The 22,661-nt window shown below is 34.9% G+C and overlaps 1 protein-coding gene across 1 annotated transcript in view; it reads right to left on the bottom strand.

Moving 5' to 3' along the window:
* Positions 1-22,661, bottom strand: part of MALRD1 (MAM and LDL receptor class A domain containing 1) — a 678,818-nt gene that overhangs the window by 557,697 nt on the left and 98,460 nt on the right. Inside the window, exons 12-13 of the mRNA XM_024253733.2 lie at positions 15,458-15,555; positions 5,254-5,427 (exon numbers count right to left, since the gene is read on the bottom strand). Of these exons, the coding sequence (XP_024109501.2) occupies positions 5,254-5,427; positions 15,458-15,555 (272 nt within the window). The remainder of the gene's footprint in view (positions 1-5,253; positions 5,428-15,457; positions 15,556-22,661) is intronic.

The raw sequence follows: 22,661 nt of genomic DNA, 5'->3' as shown, positions 1-22,661 counted from the left end.
CATAGAAATCTTGTTTTCAAAAAAAAAATAACAGGCGCAAAAAATGAATATGAATCCAAGAGAAAATAGAGACATAGTAAGAAAGAGTAGAGAGTAGTAGGAATATTTAATCTTTGAAGAATGATGATGGTATCAATAATAAGAGCAGCAGCCATCTTTTATTTAGCGCTTACTATATGCCAGTCACATTCGCTTGTTTTAATCCTGTGAAGATGATGCTATTTTCATCTTATTTTAAAGTGAAAGAAACAGAAGATTAGAGAATAGAAGTAACTGGTTGAATGTCACATGTCAAGTAAGAAAAATATGTAAGCGGAGCCATTAATGATTATACCATCCTGCATCTCTCTAATGAAATAAAGAGATAACTGGGCTTTAGTGGATGCTGCAGAATAGGGCTGCCTGGAGAAACAAGATTTCATGCAGCTCTAGATTAAGCAGGCCAAGGACACAGCAACTTTACGGAGACTTGATCACCTTTTACTTTTGTGTTATGAATCTTACTCCTTCACTGAATCGTCAAATAACTTCAGGAAATTGTTATTGATTTATATCATTGACTCCGATAAAGAGGGAACATGGTATCCATCACTGTGTGAAATTTCACAAAAAGTTCATTTCAAAATGAAATCTAAAATATGACACAATTACATTTTAATGGGAAGCTCAAAGAAAGTAGAGCAACTTGAAATCAATGGACTACTCAGAAAAAGCGCCACCTTGAGATACTAAAACAGCACAACAGTTAGGGGGAAAAGAAATATTACAAGAATCTATTTGTGTGAAAAGCTGAACATAGCAAGTGAGCAGGCCAAGTTAAAACAGATTTGAAAAATACTATTAACTCTTTGACCTAAATTTTTCCAATAAACTCTCATAAGAAATGGAGGGAATATTGACATGTCATTAATTTGCTGTTCTTACAGAATAAACAGTAAACCTAATTCTTTGCCAACAGGAAGAGCAAATGCCCTACCTAACTAGGGGTGCTTATTTGCTATGAAACCCAAAACAATTTGTATTCTGTTATATTGTCTACAACTGACATCAAAAGAACCACAACGAATCAGAATTTCATGGCTAAAAGGGAACACGGAGGTCACATGATTTGATGTCTTTCTTCTTTCCAATATTTGGACTGGGTTACACTGTATTGTATAAATATGTTCAGAGCTTAGTCACATGGAACTGAAAGCTAGACAATGAATAAGGTCACCCTTAAATGATTCAGGCTACTAATCTTAAATCCTAGCCTATTTCCAAGAAGACAAACTTTAAATATTTGAATATTTAAAAAGCTAGATTATTTGTAGGTAGAATATCTTTTTCATTTGTTGTCCATAAAACAATAAAGTAGAAATGTACCTAGCTAGAATCCTCATGTATATTTTCATATCTTTAAAAATACACTCAGAGAAATCAGGTTAAAGCCGACATAATATTAGCATCTTTTTTTTCTGCAGAGGATAAGAAATGGGATGGAGAGAGATACAAGGAAGACAAAAGTTGCATCTTCATGAGCAAACAAACTTTAACATTATAAGAAAACAAAATGTTAACATTAGTTAATCCTGAGCTGTATTTAGGTATTTGTTTCTCTCTGTATTAACTACTAGTTTGAAATATTTAATAGTAAATATATGCAATACTCATGTATTAAATATTACCATGTATATATCTGTGCAAGTGTATCTATTTTTATATATTGCGTATGTATAAAATCCAGACTGATTCACAGCAGAACATCAATGCAAGTCCACAGTTCCTTATCTAAAGTCTTTGGGGCCAGATGAGTTTTGAAATGTGAACAGCTCAGATCTGAGAATGGTAACGTAACACCGAGAGTGTTTATTACACGATACCCTCTGGGAGATTGGGGGCAGCACTGTTTAATCAAACCTATCATGAAATAAGCCGCCTAAAGGCCTCACAGTGGTTCAGGGCAGCTTGGGTTTTGCCTCTAAGCTCATTTTTAAAAAGCTTATTGCTTTCCAAATTTAATTTTCTAAATTGCTGATTAGATATTATAGGGCTGTCATGGCCTTCTTGAGAGTGAAATTTGAGGGATTTTTTTTAATTTTTCTGTTAATCATCTGTAGTTTCCAAAATAAACGTGTGCTGTAGCCAACTCATAGCCAGATTAAGTGGAGAGGCACAGAGGAAAAGTCTTAGTTTCTCTGGGGTGAATTAAACGTGACTGAGGCCTCGAAAGAACTCAGCATTGAGGCTGATTGGAGAGAAAAAGCAATACAAGGTGCTGAGCCACAAGCAGGGGGATGAAGGGAGAGGGAAGAGCAGGGCTGGGTTAGAAACCCTTACACATGCATTGCAGCCAAATCACAGAATCTAACCAAACCACTGCCCATCTACAAACTGGTTAATATGCCCCCAGATACTAAGGGATAGTCTCCATTTGCACTGAAAAGCAAAACCATTACTATATCCAAAAAGGAGAACATTAAAGAGAAAACAAAAACTGCATTCACTGAAACTCTTCAGTAATGGTGATGGGTCCATGAGAGCTTCCAGCTGTAGACAGAAATGGCATGTGTTTCAACTCATATTTCTAAATTACCTACTGCTAGAAAGGACATTCTGTTTTCTTCTCAATATGTCAATTAGTGACAAACTCTGAACAATCTTCTTGGTGAGTTTCATTCTAACTAAAAGCAAACAGAATGAAAACAATTTTCTATAGAATATAAATGCAGGAGGCAAAAGATCAAATTGTTCTGATTTCATTGCCCTGCTCCTTGCAATGGAGATTGACACCAAAATGATTCCATGACCAGCCTTTGTGTCAAATGCTTCCCAATTAAGAGTTGCTAGTATTCATGATGTCTTTGTCCATTAAATATGAGAATAAATTGATCTTTGAGAAGGGAAGTTGGGGACCTTCACGGAGTAAAGAAGCCTTTAATGATTGAGCCTACAGTTCTGATCAAGCAGGAATTCCCTTTTTAAAACAGAGAACACTAATATTTATTGAGTGTCTACTATTTCCAGACAATATCCAAGGAATAACTATAGCAATAAAAATATCTACATTCTGTGTTTGTGCCAGATTCGCTTCCATGTGCTTTACAAGTATACACCATATAATCCTCACAATAACTCTATAAAGTAGAGAACACTAATCGATTACAGTTGATGCTTATTCCCTATTCTTCTTGCTTCCATGGGGAGGCAGTTCCCTGTAGTAACATTGCTGTTACTTACCCCTCACTCTTTCCGTGACAGGAAGAAGATTTAGCTGACTGTGATGTTAGAAGAGTAACCTGGGGGAGCTTGACTCATCCTGTTCTCCCATTCAACACCCCCTATTGGGAGCCAGCCTGTCCTCAGGAGGCATGCATTCTGATATTATCTCTGGTAAATGGTAAGAGACTTCCCCTAGAGTATGAGCTGTATATTTCTCCAGCACAGTCAATTGTTCTCTGGGTAAGTCTATTTATTCTAAGATCAAGCATTATTTTAAATAAGTGACTCTACATTCTAAAGCCATCTGCTCCAAAATACGTATTCTCTACCTGTTTAACTTCTATATTTATCTCAGTTTGTTCAGAAATGAGGACGAGATAACATTAAAGCCCCAACTATTATCCTCACACCCCACTAATGAAAGAGGCATAGAGGGCTTGGGTAACTTACCTATGATCATACACTTTTTTGTTTTTGTTTTTTGTTTTTTTTAAGATGGAATCTCACTCTATTGCCCAGGCTGGAGTGCAGTGGTGCCATCTCGGCTCACTGCAACTTCCACCGCCCGGGTTCAAGTGCTTCTCCTGCCTCAGCCTCCCGAGTAGCTAGGACTACAGGCGCGTGTCATCACACCTGGCTAATTTTTTGTATTTTTTGTAGAGATGGGGTTTCACCGTGTTACTGAGGATGGTCTTGATCTCCTGACCTCGTGATCCGCCCGCCTCAGCCTCTCAAAGTGCTGGGATTACAGGCGTGAGCCACCGCACCCGGCCGATCATACACTTTAACTCGAACCCAAGGTTCCAGAGCCCATGTTCATGGCTGCCATTTTAGCTATATTATCTTTAACATTCAGACTTCCCTGGAGAATTGCTCTTATCATCACTGGTTTTCACACGTTAGGAAATTTGATGCACAAAGACAATATTTACACAGTCACTTAGCAACCAATGAGCAGAGCACAGACTAAAACTCAGACCACCTGACTCCAAAACAGTGTGTTTTCCAACATATTCCACTCCATCCAATCTAGTTTCCAAAATAGCTCTTTTCAAATGTCATCCAGAAGACTTATATACAGGAAGGTAGAAATTATAATGCCCATTTGACAAGATACAATTGGCTCCTTTTATTATTATATTTTATTAATACTTAGTAGTTGTACATATTTCTGGGGTAAATGTGACATTTTGATACATGCATATAATGTGTCATGATCAAATAAAGTTAATTAGGATATCCATCACCTCACACACTTCTCATTTCTTTGTGTTGGGAACGCTCCAAATCTTATCTCCTAAATATTTTGAAATACACAATAACTTGTTATAGTTGCCCTACAGTGCTATAAAACACTACAGCTTCTTCCTTCTAACTACATTTTTTAACCATTAACAAACCTCCCTTCCTAACCTCCTCCTTCCCACCTTTCTCAGCCTCTAGTAACCACCATTCTCCTCTCTACCTCCATCAGATCAACTTTTTAGCTCCCACACATGAGTGAGAACCTTCCATATTTGTCTTTCTGTGCCTGGCTTATTTCACTTAGTATAATGTCCTCCAGTTCCCAAAGGTGGATAACATTCTCAATGTTACCAGGCAGCAGAAAGTGAGGCAATAGGATAAAAATATTACAGCCCACGTCAGATTTTTTTTCACTACATCACATAATCCAACATCTTCACTTAGAAAAAGAAATCATTTTAAGTTACTCTTCTCTCTGCCATCTTATTCATTTCTTATCTCCACTTTTGCTACTATTCTACACATGTCTTGAGTGCATAGTCAAAACAACCTCTCTACTCATCACAGATCGTGTGTTTGATCTCTGAATGTCTTTGCTTCATTAATGTTGAATAAATTCATGAGCTACGTGTATTATTTTGTTATCTGAAACGATTAGCATTAAATAAGTGTCTTCTGTTGCATTGTATTAATTTCTTACGTGCTTACCTGAAACGGTATGAGTTATGTGTGTTATATTGTTATCTGAAAGGATTAGCATTAAATAAGTTTCTTCTGTTGAGTTGTATTAATTTCCTATGTGCTTACCTGAAAAGGTAGAGCAGATTCTCCCGCTTCCACAGTGAGATCAATTTTTGCGTGGCTCCACTGAGATTCAGAGAATCTTATTATTTTGCCTTGCTTTTGCAAGTTTCCATCTAGAGATGTTCTTGTAAAAATTGAGAGATTTGAATGTTGAGACAAACGATACCAAAACTGCACCTGTTGAAAACATGTTTTCAATGATATAAATATTCCATTGACCTGTCTCTGGTAGTTTTTCCCATAATTTGAAATATTCCTGACCTCAGGTGATCTGCCTGCCTCAGCCTCCCAAAGTGCTGGGATTACAGGCATGAAACCACGCCTCTACTAATAATACAAAAAAATTAGCTGGGTGTGGTGGTGTGTGCCTGTAATCCCAGCTATTAGGAAGGCTGAGGTAGGAGAATCGCTTGAACCCAGAAGGTGGGGAGGTTGCAGTGAGCTGAAATCATGCCATTGCACTCCAGCCGGGGCAACAAGAGTGAGACTCCATCACAAAAAAATATATATATATATATATATATTTATATATATATATATTTATTTATATAATATATATTTATATAAAATATATATTTATATAAAAATATATAGTTATATAATTATATATCATATAAAAATATAATTATATATTCATATAATTATATATCATTATAATTATAATTAATATTAATTATATTTATATAATATAAATATGTACATTTATATAACTATACATATTTATATAATATAAATATGTATAGTTATATAAATAAATATATATATTATATAAATATGTATATTTATATAAATAAATATATATAATATAAATATGTATAGTTATATAAATTAATATATATATATATATTTTTTTTTTTTTGAGATGGAGTCTCGCTCTTCTTGCCCAGGCTGGAGTGCAGTGGCATGATTTCAGCTCACTGCAACCTCCCCGCCTTCTGGGTTCAAGCGATTCTCCTACGTCAGCCTTCCGAATAGCTGGGATTACATGCACACACCACCACACCCAGCTAATTTTTCTGTATTATTAGTAGAGACGTGGTTTCTACTAATATATATATAAAATATATATTTTATATATAATATATAATATATATATTTTATATATAATATATAATATATATATTTTATATATAATATATAATATATATATTTTATATAAAATATATAATATATATATTTTATATATAATATATAATATATATTTTATTTAATATTTATATTTAATATTTATTAATATTAATATAATATATTATTATAATATAATATGCAATAATAATATTCTATATAGTAATATATTATGTTATGATTAATATATTATAATAATATATATAATTACAATATAATATATTATGATTACTATAATATATAAATACATAATATATAGTAATTAATTATATATTAATATGTAATATAGATATATAGAATATATTATATATTATATATTATATATTATATAATATATAATATATATTATAATTAATATAATATAAATATTAATATTTATATTTATATTTAATATTATCTATTATATAATATATATATAAATATGTATATATATATATTCCAAACAACTTCTGCTTTAAATATAATCTTCTCAATTCTCCTTTCCCCCAGATGTGTAATCCAGTCATGGGCAGTACTACTGTTTCCATGGAAGTTTTCAGAATTCTTCTTTCTGGCTTCTTACAAATCTGAGAGATACATGTTGAGACTCAACGTTACAAAATCAAGTATTACTATACATGCTTGATGTTTCAAACAAGAAAAAGTTTCCTTAAAAAGTATTTTCTTAGTTAATTTTAAAAACTGTAATTAATACTTTATACCAATTTAGTCTCTGTGGTAGCATTAACAAATAACTTGGAAGCTCACAGGATACTGTTCATCAATAATTGAGCCAAGTAAGATAACGTTCTTTGAGGGTAGGGAGGCTTAATCATTTCACTTCCTATTCATCATCAATAATGACACAAACTAAAAGTTTGATGGCTTAACTACATAATGAAGAGAATAGAGAGGATTATTCCAGGTACTGACAGCAGTAGCCCTAACATGAAATTCCATACTGTTATTGATTCAACCAATATTTACTGAGCACTTTCTAAGTGTCTGGAGCTGTGTGAGGCAAAAATTAATTCCCTCAGTGTTGTTTGGATGATTCATTCTGTAAAATATGCCCACAAAACCTTCATTAAAACAAGTTCAGATATGCCACAGTCAAATTTTTTTGCTTCTTCTCATTATCATATAACAGGTCCTAAGGCTGTATGTTTTAAAGGAAAACCCAACATTTAAAGATGAGGTCCCACAAAAGTGGAATACTTCTCTTTAGATTCAGTGACATTTTTTCAGGTTCATTATATTTTAAATTCTTTTTTAAAAATGTTTTCCCATTCATCATTGTGCTTTTATACCGATACACAGACAGATACTAGTGTATATATAGGCAAGCCATGTATTTCACTGTTGGGACCCAATTCTAGTGATGAATGTTGACCAAAAAAAAATGTTTTAAATGCTTTTCTAAAAAAAATTGTTCATTTTAAAACACCAAGCATTCTATTTGGTACACATTTTTATCAATGTCTACTTAATTGTGACCACCTGATTTAAAAATTCTGATTGTTTATTTCATCTTAGATTTTATTACTGTGCTTACCTTAAGTCACACCTTGACAGGTAAGTTAGAAACAAAAATATGGAAATGTTTCATTAAATTCCATGGAAAGAGAGGATTCACGTTTCTCAACTGCAGTTACATTTTAGATCCCTGCTGTAAGTTTCACTATGTCCCAAGCTTGTAAATATGCAAAACAGAGCTTTAAACCTAGTTGTACAAGAGATGTGCATGTCCCATCAGAATTTTGAGCCGTCAAACTGTCACTCAGTACATCACCAGTGTGAAGTTATTTTAATAGTGTATTAAGTATAAATGCCAATGGGATCCATAGTCAATGGGATAAGAGCTCAGAACTTGTATTTAATTTACTTTTTTACACAATTTGCATTATGGACACTTAAATTCTTAAGTTATTAAATACCAAGGAATGCTCCATTATCTTTTGAATTTTTGAGGGTGAAATCACTGAACAAAAGTTATTGATACAGCCCACAAATTTTTTTATTTCATTGTTTTTCCTTTTTACTTTTATTTTAGGTTCAGGGGTACATGTGAAGATTTGTTACATAGGAAAACACATGTCACGGGGGCTTGTTGTACAGATTATTTAGTCACCCAGGTACTAAGCATTGTACCCAATAGTTATCTTTTCTGCTCCTCTCCCTCCTCCACCCTTACCCTTAAAGTAGACCCCCGTGTCTGTTGTTTCCTTCTTTGTGTTCATACGTTCTCATTATTTAGCTCCCAACTTGTAAGTGAGAATATGCGGTATTTGGTTTCCTCTTCCTGTGTTAGTTTGCTGAGGATAATGGCCTCCAGCTCCAGCCATGTTCCCACAAAAGACATGATCTTGTTTTTTTATGGCTGCATATTCTGTAGTACATATGTACCACTCTTTCTTTATCCAATCTGTCATTGATGGGCATCTAGGTTGATTCCATATCCTTGCTATTGTAAATAGCACTGCAATGACCATTCACATGTACATGTCTTTATGATAGAATGATGTCTTTTTTTTTTTTTTTTTTTTGAGACAGGGTTTCACTCCAGTTGTTCAGGCTAGAGTGCAGTGGCATGATCACTGCTCACTGCAGCCTCAAACTCCCAAGCTCAGGTAATTCTCTCACCTCAGCCTTCTCAGTAATTGGGACCACAGGCATGCACCGCCACACCCAGCTAATTTTTTTTTTTTAATTTTAGTAGAGATGAGGGTTTCGCCATGTTACCCAGACTGGTATTAAACTCCTGGACTCAAGCACTCCACCCCCCTCAGCTGCCCAAAGTACTAGGATTACAGGCGTGAGCCACTGCACCTGACCTAAAGTAGAAAAATTTCTATTACTCTGGGTATATGTACCCAGTAATGGGATTGCTGGGTGGAATAGTAGTTCTGCTTTTAGCTCTTTGGGGAGTTGCCATACTGCTTTCTGCAACGGTTGAACTAATCTACTCTCCTATCAACAGTGTATAAGCATCCCTTTTTCTCCACAATCTTGCCGGCATGTTATTTTTCGACATTTTAATAATGGCCATTCTGACTGGTGTGAGATGATATCTCATTGTGGTTTTGATTTGAATTTCTCTAACGATCAATTTTAAGTTATTGATACAAGCTGTGACTTCACATAAGCAGTACTCAAGTATGCAAACTCTGTGCCTCTCAATCTGGTACATGCCAGTAGCAGAACACTAAACCTTAAACTCCAAATCATGAAACGTGTCATAAACTCCTCACAGAACTTATTATAGTAATTTGTATTTTCTAGGTATTCAGTTAATTGCATTGAAAAAAAAAGAAGAAAGAAATGAGTGGACTGTTAGTAAATGCTTATAAACATTCAGAAATATATATAGAGAGAAAGTAACAGAGAGAAAGAGAGAGAGGAAAGAGAGGAAGAAAGATAATCTATTCTATGTCAAAAAAATGTATAAGGCATTACAGGTCCTTAGGGACCTTTGAGTCTTTTGGAGGAAGAGTGGCAAAAGAAAATGACCATTTAATTATAATGAGCATAACTACAAAATTGTGAAAATAGTGTGGCTATTAAATTTAGATTAATTAAAATTAAACAAAGTGAAAAATTCAGTTTCTCAGTTATGGTTTTGTTTTTGTTGTTGTTGTTGTTTCTGAGACAGAGTTTCACTCTGTTGTCCAGGCTGGAGTGCTGTGGCATGATCTCGGCTCACTGCAGCCTCCGCCTCCTGGGTTCAAGTGATTCTCCTGCCTCAGCCTCCAGAGTAGCTGGGACTACAGGCACGTGCCACCACGCCCAGCTAATTTTTGTATTTTTAGTAGAGATGGGGTTTTACCATGTTGGCCAGGATGATCTCGATCTCCTGACCTCGTGATCCACCCGCCTCAGCCTCCCAAAGTGCTGGGATTACAGGCGAGAGCCACCGTGCCCAGCCTCTCAGTTGTTTTAAATGCTCAGTAGCTCTATGTAGCTAGTAGCTACTATACTTAACATAGGGGACATTGTCCATCATCCCAGAATGTTGCATTAAACAGGTCTGCAAAGCATGTAAGTGAAAATTACACCAAACATTCAAATTTTATTTACTACTTGACCATTTTTAAAGGAAATTTTCTTGATGCATGCCTGATTCATTCAAAAGAAGTTAAGTAAAATGTTAATAAAAAGGCTTGCTTTTATTTTTCTTGGGTCTCCACTAAGGCAGATTTTATATATAGTATGACTATTCAAGACTTTGAATCACTGCATTCAAGAGAATTTCATGTGGTTAAAAAAGTTTTCAACAAAGCAGTTCTTTTTGAATATTGAAGACAAAAATGGAAGCTCCAATATTTCATTTTTAATTGTATTCTTATGATTTTAAATTATTTCTATTTTAAAAATATATGTATATATTAAATCATACATTTTACTACCAAAGGAAAGAACATCTGGTGATTTACACCAGTTACTGCATATGGATGAGTACCTAAGCTGGAGAGGGGGTGACAGTCTTAGTTCCATTGGCTCTCGTGTCTGTACAGTGCCTCTGGGGCCTTGGGCTCTCTGATACTTCAGTCTGGGACACCTAAGGTCATGATTCAGGAGTTCAAAATGAATTCTTCCTTATTTTTCTGTTTTCTTTTTTTTTTTTTTAATTTTGATCATCTCCTGTTGAAACCCTCCTCTTCAAATTTTCTGCCAATTTTCTCAACTTCCCTATGGCCTTTGTTCTAATTCCTTCTCAATCTCAGAGCTCCTTGGTCAGATTTTCATGGCCATTCTCGATCTTATTCCAAACCCTCAGCCACCTCTGCCTTCTCTGCTTCACATCAGACCCTTTATGCCTTCCTCAGTCTGCTTATTGCCACACTTGCTGCACCTTTATAAGATCTAGAATACAAAGATACAGAAGAACAAGAATAGCCAATAAAGCAAAATAAATAAATGGGGGAAAAGGAAAAAAAACAAGCTAAAATATCTATAGTTCCTCAAAATTCTGCTGGGAATAAGTATATATTGAAAGAGGGGATCATTCATCACATACATAAACACACAGACACACACACATATCCCTCACCATTACCATAGTGATTTTTATGGCTCCTAGTCAATTATGCTTTTTCTTGGGCATTCTTTTCCTGAACAAGCTTATGTTGAGGTTTAGAATCTTCAGTAAAACAGAATTTGTTTTTCCAGTTTAAATGATTAATCTTTATGTGCTTTGATAGACACATTGGAGAGAGCACCTGCTCGCCCTTTCCTCTGTAGACTGTTGCTTCCTCTGGAATCCATCAGCTATTCTAACATCGATCTTTGGATTAAACACAATGACCAGGGAATAGAGCACAACCGCACCATTGCAGGACATGATCCAAAATTACTTTTTTTCTAAATTGTTCTTTGACTCCAGGTCATTATCCTACTTTGGGGACATTGTAAGACATGGCCTTTCAAAACTCTTTGATAGAGATTTGTAAAGTAGAGTATTAGTATTATACTGGACTCACCCTCTTGTAGCTTGTACCATTTTACACTGAATTGCCGTCAGTACGCCCCACTAAACTACATTTTGTTAGAGCAAGCATGTGTTTAGGTTGTTGCCATTATATTCCCTGCATCGAGGACTGTGATCAATACACAGTAGATAAGCAATATATATGTGTTGAATCGTAGGTATAATGTTTACTTTGGTAATATAGCAAGCACTCAGGGGAGAAGTCTCAGAAGAACTATTTTCAGTTTTGTTTATTTCTTTTTACTTCCTTGAATCTGAACCACATGTGGCCCTCTCTGCTTTGGCAGACTCAAATGTCTAGGCAGGCCCTAATAAACTTTACTTTGGGATCCAACCTATCTCTGGTTTCATCTACCTTTGTCCTGATTTTCTCATTCATATTTGTAAAACAATCTATGAATTATCTTTTACTGAAGGAATATTAATGTAATTGCAAAACACATTGGAGAATTAGAAACAAAAGAAAGATCAACAGATGAACATACAAACTAACTTTGAAAGCAAAAGCTTCATATTATCCATCTTCCTGTATTTAATTGTGAAGTCCTAAAAGTAAGAGACTATGTTACTTACACAGTAACTCAAATATGAAAACTCAGAAAATATTAGTACCCACATTAATCCCCTTCATACTTTATATTTCCTAGTTAATTGTAAACAGTAACAGCATTTCAACAGCAGTAAGATAGAATAGCTTTGGGCTTCCTTGTGTTCTGTTTGTCCTATCTTGTATTTCAAAGAAAAATGCCAATTTTCCACTAGTGGCTGAAGGGACTTTTGAAGCATAAGTTAAAGTCCGCATGTTGAACAATGATTAGCTGCAGGAACAATTGTCCATGCTGATGCCATGTGTTGGCCACATATAAAGTACAAGGTAATCCATGCAAAATGGCCCTAAAATCGTGCTGTTAGAAATGGCAACTCACGAGAAAGCTCAAGTTGCTTTAAAGTCCTTTCAAAAAAAGAAAAACTTCTTAACTGTATTAGTCTGCTAGGATTATGTAGGAAAAAATAAACCATATAATTTCAGAAAATGAAGGCTTTAATCATATCGAAGTATCTCACACTGGTTATCTCACTGCTTGACTCTACTACCTTATAATGAAGAACACTGGTTCCATGAAAGCACTATTATCAATACGTTCCAGTTTGGAGGATTGGCTAGATTTTCCAATTACCCAAGAAGGTAAGAATTCGTTTTTTTGCTTATTCTGTAAGCTTTATGTAAGAAAATATCAGCCAGGTGCGGTGGCTCACGCCTGTAATCCCAGCACTTTGGGAGGCCAAGGTGGGTGGATCACGAGGTCAGGAGATCGAGACCATCCTGGCTAACATGGTGAAACCCCTACTCTACTAAAAAATACAAAAAATTAGCCGGGAGTGGTGGTGGGCACCTGTAGTCCCAGCTACTCAGGAGGCTGAGGCAGGAGCTTGCAGTGAGCCCAGATCGCGCCACTGCACTCCAGCCTGGGTGACAGAGTGAGACTCTGTCTCAGAAAAAAAAAAAAAGAAAGAAAGAAAAAGAAAATATCATATATTGCCACAAACTTATTAAAAAAATTCATATTATACTCTTAGAAAAATCCTGAGAACCTTAGCTATGTGTATCTCAGACTATCAGCAACATTCTACTATAGTCTACTCCTACTTCCTAAACTGGAAAGCATTACAAAGTCACTCAAATATCCTTCCTGCTAACTCAAAGACTCCTAAAATTCAAGCACATAGAGAAAAGCGTGAAAAACAAATATCTCTTCTGGCAGTCTGCAGTGGCTATTTGAAAGTCTCAGTTTTTCAAAAACCAAGGCAAACCATTAAGTCAGTATCCATAGCCTTTAGAGATCGAAGCCTTGGTTTTGAGATAAACTACCAAGCACCCAAAATGTCCCTGACAGCATTTTCACTGAGACCCCACCTAAATAACACCCCAACCCCAACTAAGTTACCAATTTAAGCAAAAATAAGTGTCCTCAAGTGGAAACAATGATAAACTGAAACTCAATCCCAGTGACCACAAATCAATGGCTATCAGGAAGCATACAATGATGAGAAAGGTAGATTACCTTTTAAAATCATATACATGCATATGATTTCTCAGTGACTCTAGGTGAGTCATAGGATTTTCTAATACACTCTAAATATCTTCAAATTTCTGTAAAGCAGGCAGAATTAACACATCACATTCCCTTACATTCAATTTTATCTATATATCTAACATTCGTGATCTCATCACTTTAATGTATGACCTTGAATTAAATCTAAGTTAGCTTGTACTTTCAAAGAACAAGTGCTTCTGGAGTTTCCCCTCAAAAAAAAAAAAAGCACTCTATATCTATCTTTCTCTTTTTCTGTCTATCTTATAGGATTTAATTAAAATAAAGAGGTGGGAATGGGTAAAAGGCATTTGGATAAAATGGAAATGGAAACCAGGCAGTTGTTTTAATTCTTATTCTCACAAAGAAATGGGAAGAAAAAAAAAACAAAAGAAAGGAAAAGAAAGTATCTTTAGGACTTTAAAAGAAAGTATCTATGGACATCACTGTTAAGAACTCAGGGCACTCCCACTTAGACTTATACCAAACTGAAAGTATAATTAGGTTTATACCTCAGAATAATATGTCATTTATCACCAGGGATGCCCGACTAAACTGCTCTAACACTACACCTACAGGCAATGAATTTACTGTGCAGCACTATTGATCTTTTCATTATTTTCTGATAAGTAAAGACGAAAAAATTAGCTGAAATTCTAAGGGCCGAGAGGCATGTTGGAGCTCTCAAAAGGACTGAAAATAAGACAAGCTGAATAGAGACCTCTGATTTAGGTGTTACTTTTATGGAAAACAAGGGAATTATGTTTACTGAATTAACATTATATTTGGTACATATATACCAATGTTTGGTACAAACATTGTTTACCTACTATGTACCAAATATTTTGCCAGGTGCTTTATTTAATCACATTTTAATCCTTGACATTACTCCATATGATCTTGTATGCTTCCAATGTAAACGCTGACATTTAATCCATACAATCATGTATGTTTCTGGTGTAGACACTGAGTCTCAAAAGGAATATACAATTTGTCTGAGCCACAATTAGAAAGTGGCAAAAGACACTTGAACCAAGGCTGACTAGTCTGTCCTCTCTAATATGCTGCTGAAATAAAATGGGTATTTCACTGCTTAGTTTGTGTTTGCCTGGCACCAGAGGACTCATTTAAAAAACTCAAATTTCAGTAAATATAATCATTTCCATTCATCTTTCTTTCAACAAACACTTATTTAACTGACTTTACTTTTCTCAATGTACATTGTTGGCCAAAAATTTTGGCAACATGTATCCACAGCTTTAGATTATTGAAATGACTGTGTGAAAAGAATATAAAATAACAGAAAGCTTCTTTAATAGCCTTCAAAAGAATGGTGCCAGTTATGTGTTACAAATGGTCTTCTAGAAGGACATAGCATTTCGTGTTGAAATAGCGCATGTAAATCTCTTAATTCATCATTAAAGTGCTAGTAAAACATGGCAGGCTTTTACTAGCAGAGTAACCCAAGCTCAGCGATTTACATCCACAGAATGGCCAGTGGAAATTCAGAACAGTTGATTACCTGACATGGGGTAGAGGCAGTGAGCAATTTTGTAAGAACAGGACTTCCAAGCTTGGCCACCCCGGGGGACCGCTGTGCCTCCAAATAAATAAACGATCCTGCAAAAACAAAGGGAAAGTCATACGGATGCAAGTTCTCTTACACACTTAGCTGTTCTTTGCTCCAGAATCTTATCCTTGCACATGTTAAACTATCAATTAGATAAAGAAGATTACATTTTTACGTATTTACTATTATGGTTTGTAGATAATAAATAGCATTTATACCTGTATAACATTAAATACCTAAAATAACATTTAATCAATTAAAACAAGCTCTTGATACAAATCACCTAAACAAACATTTCTACTGGCTTCATTTATGTCATAGAGTTTGACATCAAATTAAATGAAGCTTCTAAGCTGACAATTAGATATTCAACACGCCCTTATGAAATACCCACGAGAGCTTTATTTTTTAGTTTCTTCACAAAGTACCGAACGATATGAGCTTATGGAATGAATTTTAGTTTCTCCCGGGTCTTACATGTTTGACATTGTTGTCTGTGCTAGAGGGGATGAAAACTTAATTGAAGATCTAATCTGAACATTAACAAAATAACCGCTTTTAGATTTTAACTACGACGGATGTGCTCATGGCAAATGTGCAAGGGATAACATCTCTCAGCAGCTTAAAAGATTACACGTTCGGAGCTGCTGTCTGGGGTAGTTTCACTGAATATTGAAGACTTACAAGGAAGGCTACACCCAACAATATCAAGGTCTGATCCTGCCCTTTGATAATCACAGTGATAGGCAATTTGGAAAACCAACTATTTTCATTGGAAAATACCGTATTCAGAGAGTGATTTTCCTAGATACAACTCAATGCCGACTGCACACAAAGGAAAGGATTTAGAATTAGAATGTATTATTTTATAGACTCCATCACATGTTTAACCAAACAACCAAGGATGTGAGTCAGCAGTGTCATCTTTGAGTGGGAAAAATAGAACCCAGTTTATATTGTTTTTAAATCTCAAAACCAACTTGGAAAGATAAAGATTACTGTCCCCAAATTCCAAACTACAGGTAACGGAAACAGTGCATGGAAGCAAGTTCATTAAATTCTCTATGCTTCACCTAAAAAGGAAAAGAATGGGAAAAGGTGATTTTGAAAAATTCTTCCACCTAAAAATGCTCAGATTTAGGTGAAATTCAACTGAATATTTTTAAAAAGATGATCAAAATTCTAAAAACAAATGAAATGATATTCAAAGACCTTACTCCTCCAGTCATTCAAAAGAATATACACAATTTCAAACAAGCGGTTAATGACGGTGAGAACATGTAAACATTAAGACGCCAAAATCTAAAAGAAGCAAAAGGCCTGAATAAATCGTTTAGACAACAAAAGAAACTGAAAAAGTAATGAAAAGAAAATCTAACGAGAAATGTATGGTCCCACATCTGAGTTAAATTTAATTTTCTTTTCTTTTTTTTTTTTTTTTCCTGAGACAGGGTCTGGCTCTGTCATCTAGGCTAGAGTGCAGTAGCATGATTATGGCTCACTGCTGCCTGGAACTCCTGGGTTCAAACAATCCTCCAGCTTCAGCCTCCCACTGGGACTACAGGAGCACACTACCACTTACAGCAAATTTTTAAATTTTTTTGTAGGGGCAGAGTCTCAAACTCCTAGCCTCAAGCAATCCTCCTGCCTTGGCCTTTCAAAGTGCTGGGATTTCAAGCATGAGCCACTGCACCTGGCTCCCTATTTAATTTTTAAAAAACAAATATTTGCAACATTATTCGAGGAACCTCAGATTTTAGAAAAATATGGAGAGCTCCCTGATTCATTTTAGGTTGCCAGAATATCTTTAATTTTTAATAAAATGGATGAAAATAGGACAAAATTTAAAACTCTAGAGAGCAATCTCACTTGTGAGCATAGGAACAAATATCCTAATTAAAATGATATCAAATAAATTTGAAATCATTATCCAAAAATAGTGTGTCTTGATTAATCTGAGCCTTCCAAGAATGTAGGTTTGGTTTAATTTAGGAGCTCGGTCACCATATTCAGTTACATCAACAAATGAAAGTGTCAAGTCACAGAATCCTATCTAAATATTGAAAAGACTATAAAAACGAGTGAACAATTTCAAGTCTTAATAAAATAAAAGGAAATAATTAAAGACTAGTGAACAACCTCAAAATAATTAGCATTCTAAATGGCAAATGATAAAACAATAGTAATTAAAATGAGAAATGACATAATGTATTTCTGTCATAACTATCAATTAGAGATAATATTAGGCAATATTTATAATCTTAGACTAATATTATTTTAAAAGTCTGGTGAATGTAGAAGTCAAGGAAATAAAATATCTAGTAGACACTATAGAAAAAGAGAAGTAAATTTCTCATGTTTTACCAATAATACAATTGTAAAAATAGAAAGCCAAAGTATTCAATTTTTTATAATTATAGTATCATTTAGACAATTTGGTAAGCTAAATGGAAACAGATATATTACAAAATTACTTCTCTTATCTTAGCAGTAAGTTTCTAGATATATAAACAGCAAGAAATGTCCAACTCCTGATAGAAAAATTAATTTTTTTAATGTAGGAATAAATTTAACAGAAAAGGGACATGATTTATATGAAGAACATTATAAACTTTGTGAAAGACTACAAACTCTCTGGTTAGATGAAAAGAGATAACATGTTTCTAGATGGAAAGATAATAGAATTAAAATATGAAGTTACTGACCATTGATTTGGAAGCTAAATGCTATCCTATGATAATTTTAACCAAATATTTAGAAAGTTGACAATATTGCGTTAAAATTAATATGTGCATGTAAGGGGTATAGAGAGTCTAAACTCTGACCACAGGCCCAGGGACTTCTAGGAACATGTCCCTTGATTTATCTTCCTATCAGCCTGCTCTTAACAATGAACCAAGTTGGAGAAATGCGGAATTAACCAGTTTTATTCCTGGTCATGGCAAGGAGTTTACTTCTGGTAATCAGAATTGTTTATTGTAAAACTCTTACACACCCACATACCCCAGAGGGGCTATGTGACCAGCACAATATAAAAATTAAAGGACGGAGTGAATAGTCTCCCTGGGTTAAAGTGTTCACATCTGGCTCGACCTCACCTTCTGCAAAACAGGTACCTTGTTAATGCACTGGCCTAGAAGTAACACCTTACATGTCTTAAGAACGTTAGAGGCCAGTCTCTATAACTTTTACAAATGCAAAAGTTATAAACAAGCATTACCATATAGAATAAAGAAACGAATAATAAATAAAATTACTCCAATTAGGTTTGGTTCAGGAGTCTAAGAGGGGTTTAATATTTAAAAAAAACAATTTACCTTATAGACAAAAAAGATAATCTGACAATCACATCATAATAGATGCTGAAAAATACTGAAAACTTTTAACATACATTCAATTTTTTTATTTTTTTAAAAAGCACACTCTGAATAGAAGGGAACATTCTTATCTGATAAAGAATACAATTTTTCAGCAAGCATGGCACTTAAGGTTCAACTATTGACCACTTTTCCTCTGAGACAGAAATAAGACAAGTCTAGCAGCTACCACCAGTTCTATTCAACACATTCTAGAAATTCTTTCCAGTACATAAAACAACAAAAAGAAGATAGAAGTGTTAATATTTAGAAAAAAGGAAATAAAATTGCCATTATTTGCAGACAAAATAATTGTGATCCTAGAAAACAAAATATATATGTATAAGTTCTTAGTTATGATAAATAAAATTAGAAAGGCCACTGGATACAAGGTCAATATTTTCTATAAAAATGCATTTTTATATGTCAGCAATAATCAAAATCAGAAGTTCTTTAAAAGTAACATTTATAACAGCACAAAAACCTAGGAAAATATTAGCAAAAGATTTTCAAAATCTCTACACCGAAAGCTGTAAAATATTATTCAGTAAAATTAAAGAACCCAAATAAATTGAGACATTGGAAACATTTGAAAAAAATATTTTTCAGTGAAATGCAAATAAATATTACATATGAGAAATCATTGTACACGCATTAATTGGAAATTTTTATAGAGAATTATAATGCCTCTTGCTGGTAGGAAAATAGGAAAAAGTACCCCCATTTTGTCACTAAAAATTGAAGTACTAAAGTTTTAGGGTAAATGAATCTATAAATGTTTGTTGAAAATATAAATACATATCTTGCTTAAAAAATATAGGAGTCTCACTCCTAGTTATTATCTATTGAATAAAATCGAAAGTATCCTACATGAGGAAATGTGTACAAGAATAAATTTGAAACATCGTCATGATATTGATGTCACTGGATAGGGGAATGGCTAGATACATTATGGTATATCCAAATCAAATAAATTTAGCTAAATAAACAAACAGGAATCCAGTATCACAGACTGGATTTTATCTTCTGTCTTAAAAGAGCAAAAAAAAAAAAATTAGAAAAAAGCATATTTAGCATGGACTGTCAAATATAGGACAATGGGAAGGTAAGATAGTGATAGATCACAGGATAGTGATCTCTGAGAGAGGGGAAACGAATGAGTTAAGTCCTGTAATTCCCACAGCTTACTGCCTAGACAGAGTTTCCAGGTGCCTGTGCAGAGGGGAAACACAGGAGTGTGGTAGTCTCCTTGAGTTGAAACAGATAGAGTCGGTGCTTTGGGGAGACCCACATGGGTAGATTTCATAAGACAGAGTGCCAGCTGCCCCTTTCAGGTACTGGAGCTTTGTAAAGACAGCAAGCTCCCGAGATCTGCAGACAGTCCCCCGTAAATTGCCATGTAAGGGCCGATCGTGTGCATGGATTGGAGAAAACTACCTGAGTCTGGGGGTAAAAACACCTGAAATGAATAGCTGGAACATTTCCCGAAGGTCACAGAAAGTCAGGAATGGTAGAGTTCTCTCACCAACCAGAGTGCAAAAAACAAAAAAACAAACAAAAAAAAAAAACAAAAAAAACAGACATAGGCATTGGATAGAGAACTCAAACCAAATAAACACTTATGTCCAGACAAAAACACGTATGCAAATTTGTTGGTGTTTTTACTCATATTCGACAATATTTGGAAACAATCCAAGTGTCCTTCAGCTGGTTAGTGGATAAATGAAGTGTGGTTCATCCACACAATGGATCCAACTATTCAGCAGTGAAAAAGGAAGGAACTGTGGCTGAAGCCAGCGACATGGATGAGTCTCAAGTCCTTTATGCTAACTGAAAGAAGGCAGAATCAAAATGCTACATATGATATGATTCCATTTTCAAGACATTCTGGAATAGGCATACACTAGGGCTAGAAATCAGATCACTGGTGTCAGTGGTGGCAGGTGGGAGAATTATTGAGTACAAAATGGCACAGAACAATGTGTGGGGCAGGAATAGAATTGTTTTATATCTTCATTTTTGTGATGGTTACACAATTGCATATGTATGTTAGAACTCAGTGAACTGTACACTAAAATGGTTGAATTTTACATTTTACCAATACTTTATCATAAAAATGAAAAAAAAATAGATAGTATTTGATGACTTGGAGCAACTGCCATAAGCTATATTTAGTAACAAGATAGGGACAACAGTTACAAGATAATATATTTCTTATAAAATAAACAATCAAAGAAACACATATAATTTTGAATATGTATGTATCTACTATGTATATATCTGTGTGTGACTATATGAACATAGATAAAAGTGGAACATAATTAATATGAGTTGCCTATTTCGATGGAAATTTAACAGAGTAGGAATAGGAAGGTAGAAACCAAGCAAAAAAGGCAGGAAGGAAATTCGAGGCTTACTTACACACATACACACGAAAACTACATAATATCAACATATCCACCCTGGTCAACACGGTGAAACCTCCGGCTCTACTAAAAATACAAAAACAAAAAATCAGCTGGGCATTCTGGTGTGCACCTGTAGTCCCAGCTACTTGGGAGGAAAAGGCAGGAGAATTGCTTGAACCTGGGAGGTGGACTTTGCAGTGAGTATAGATCACACCACTGCACTCCAGCCTGAGCAACTGAGACTCTGTCTCAGATAGACAGATAGATAGATAGATAGATAGATAGATAGATAGATAGATTTAAAAGCTGCAACCTATATGTTTAAGGCTCTAAGAACAAAATGAACTAGAACTCCACTTTCTTAGATATCAGAACTATTAGGCTGCCTCTGACTCTACCAGAAATTTCCATTTCATTTTCCTTTCTCTTCCTGGTCCTTTTTTTTTTTTTAATTCTCCTCCACACTTGCAATTTAAAACCACTACTGATTCTCTTTAAGGTTTGATCATGGCAATCATGGGTAAAGAGATGTTGACTCCCTGATCCAGATATATATATATATATATTTTTTTTTTATTGGCCCTTTCTAAAATGAGAAAGACTGCGTTTTTGTCCCTAACACTCTGGGTGAGACCAGCTGCCCCTAGTTTTATCAGTCATATTGTTATCTTTCACTATTCTTCATCTCACTGGAAAAGAATGGGTCTTTCAACATCTAACACAGGGGCTCTATTGGAATCTTTTTAATGCAAATCATAGTTACGTAGAAATTATAAGATGGCAAGAGACCAAAGGTGAATTACAAACATATTTTCTAATTGTCTTATCTGGTGTTATTCCTAGTCTTCTTATTAGAATGGACAACAAATATCTATTAATGTTTGTGGTGCTCTTACTACATGAAAAACCTTCACAGGTGTTATTTCATTTAATCCTCATGACAACTCCACAGAGAAGCTACTTTTCTTTTCTCTATTTTCTATCTAATAAAACTGAAGCACCCTAATATTTAGACATGGGTGCACCGTCAACATCGTGACAGAACCCTGGGCAGCCCGTGCTCTTCCCTAACTGGTTATGGTATGCTCACATCACACCACCATGACACACTGCCCGCACAGCTTCCCTTTGAGAATCACTGCCTTGGCTTAGGCCTTCATCATCTCTTACTGATATTTCTTTAGTACATCCATGTTTTTTCAACTCCAGCCTTTCACCCTCTCCATTCCCCTCATCTCAGGCAGAACAGCCCTTCAGAGCAAATTTGATTGGTCACATGCTTTAACATGACTACCTGGGTCACCATCATCCTGCAGACACATTTCCAATTCCTCAGCACTCTCTAGATTCCCCTTCCTTCCTCTCCTGTTTCATCAGTTCTCTTCTCCCTGT

The sequence above is a fragment of the Pongo abelii genome, chromosome 8, assembly GCF_028885655.2.
Source record: "Pongo abelii isolate AG06213 chromosome 8, NHGRI_mPonAbe1-v2.0_pri, whole genome shotgun sequence".
Lineage (NCBI taxonomy): Eukaryota > Metazoa > Chordata > Mammalia > Primates > Hominidae > Pongo > Pongo abelii.
This window is presented reverse-complemented; position numbering and strand designations above follow the sequence as displayed.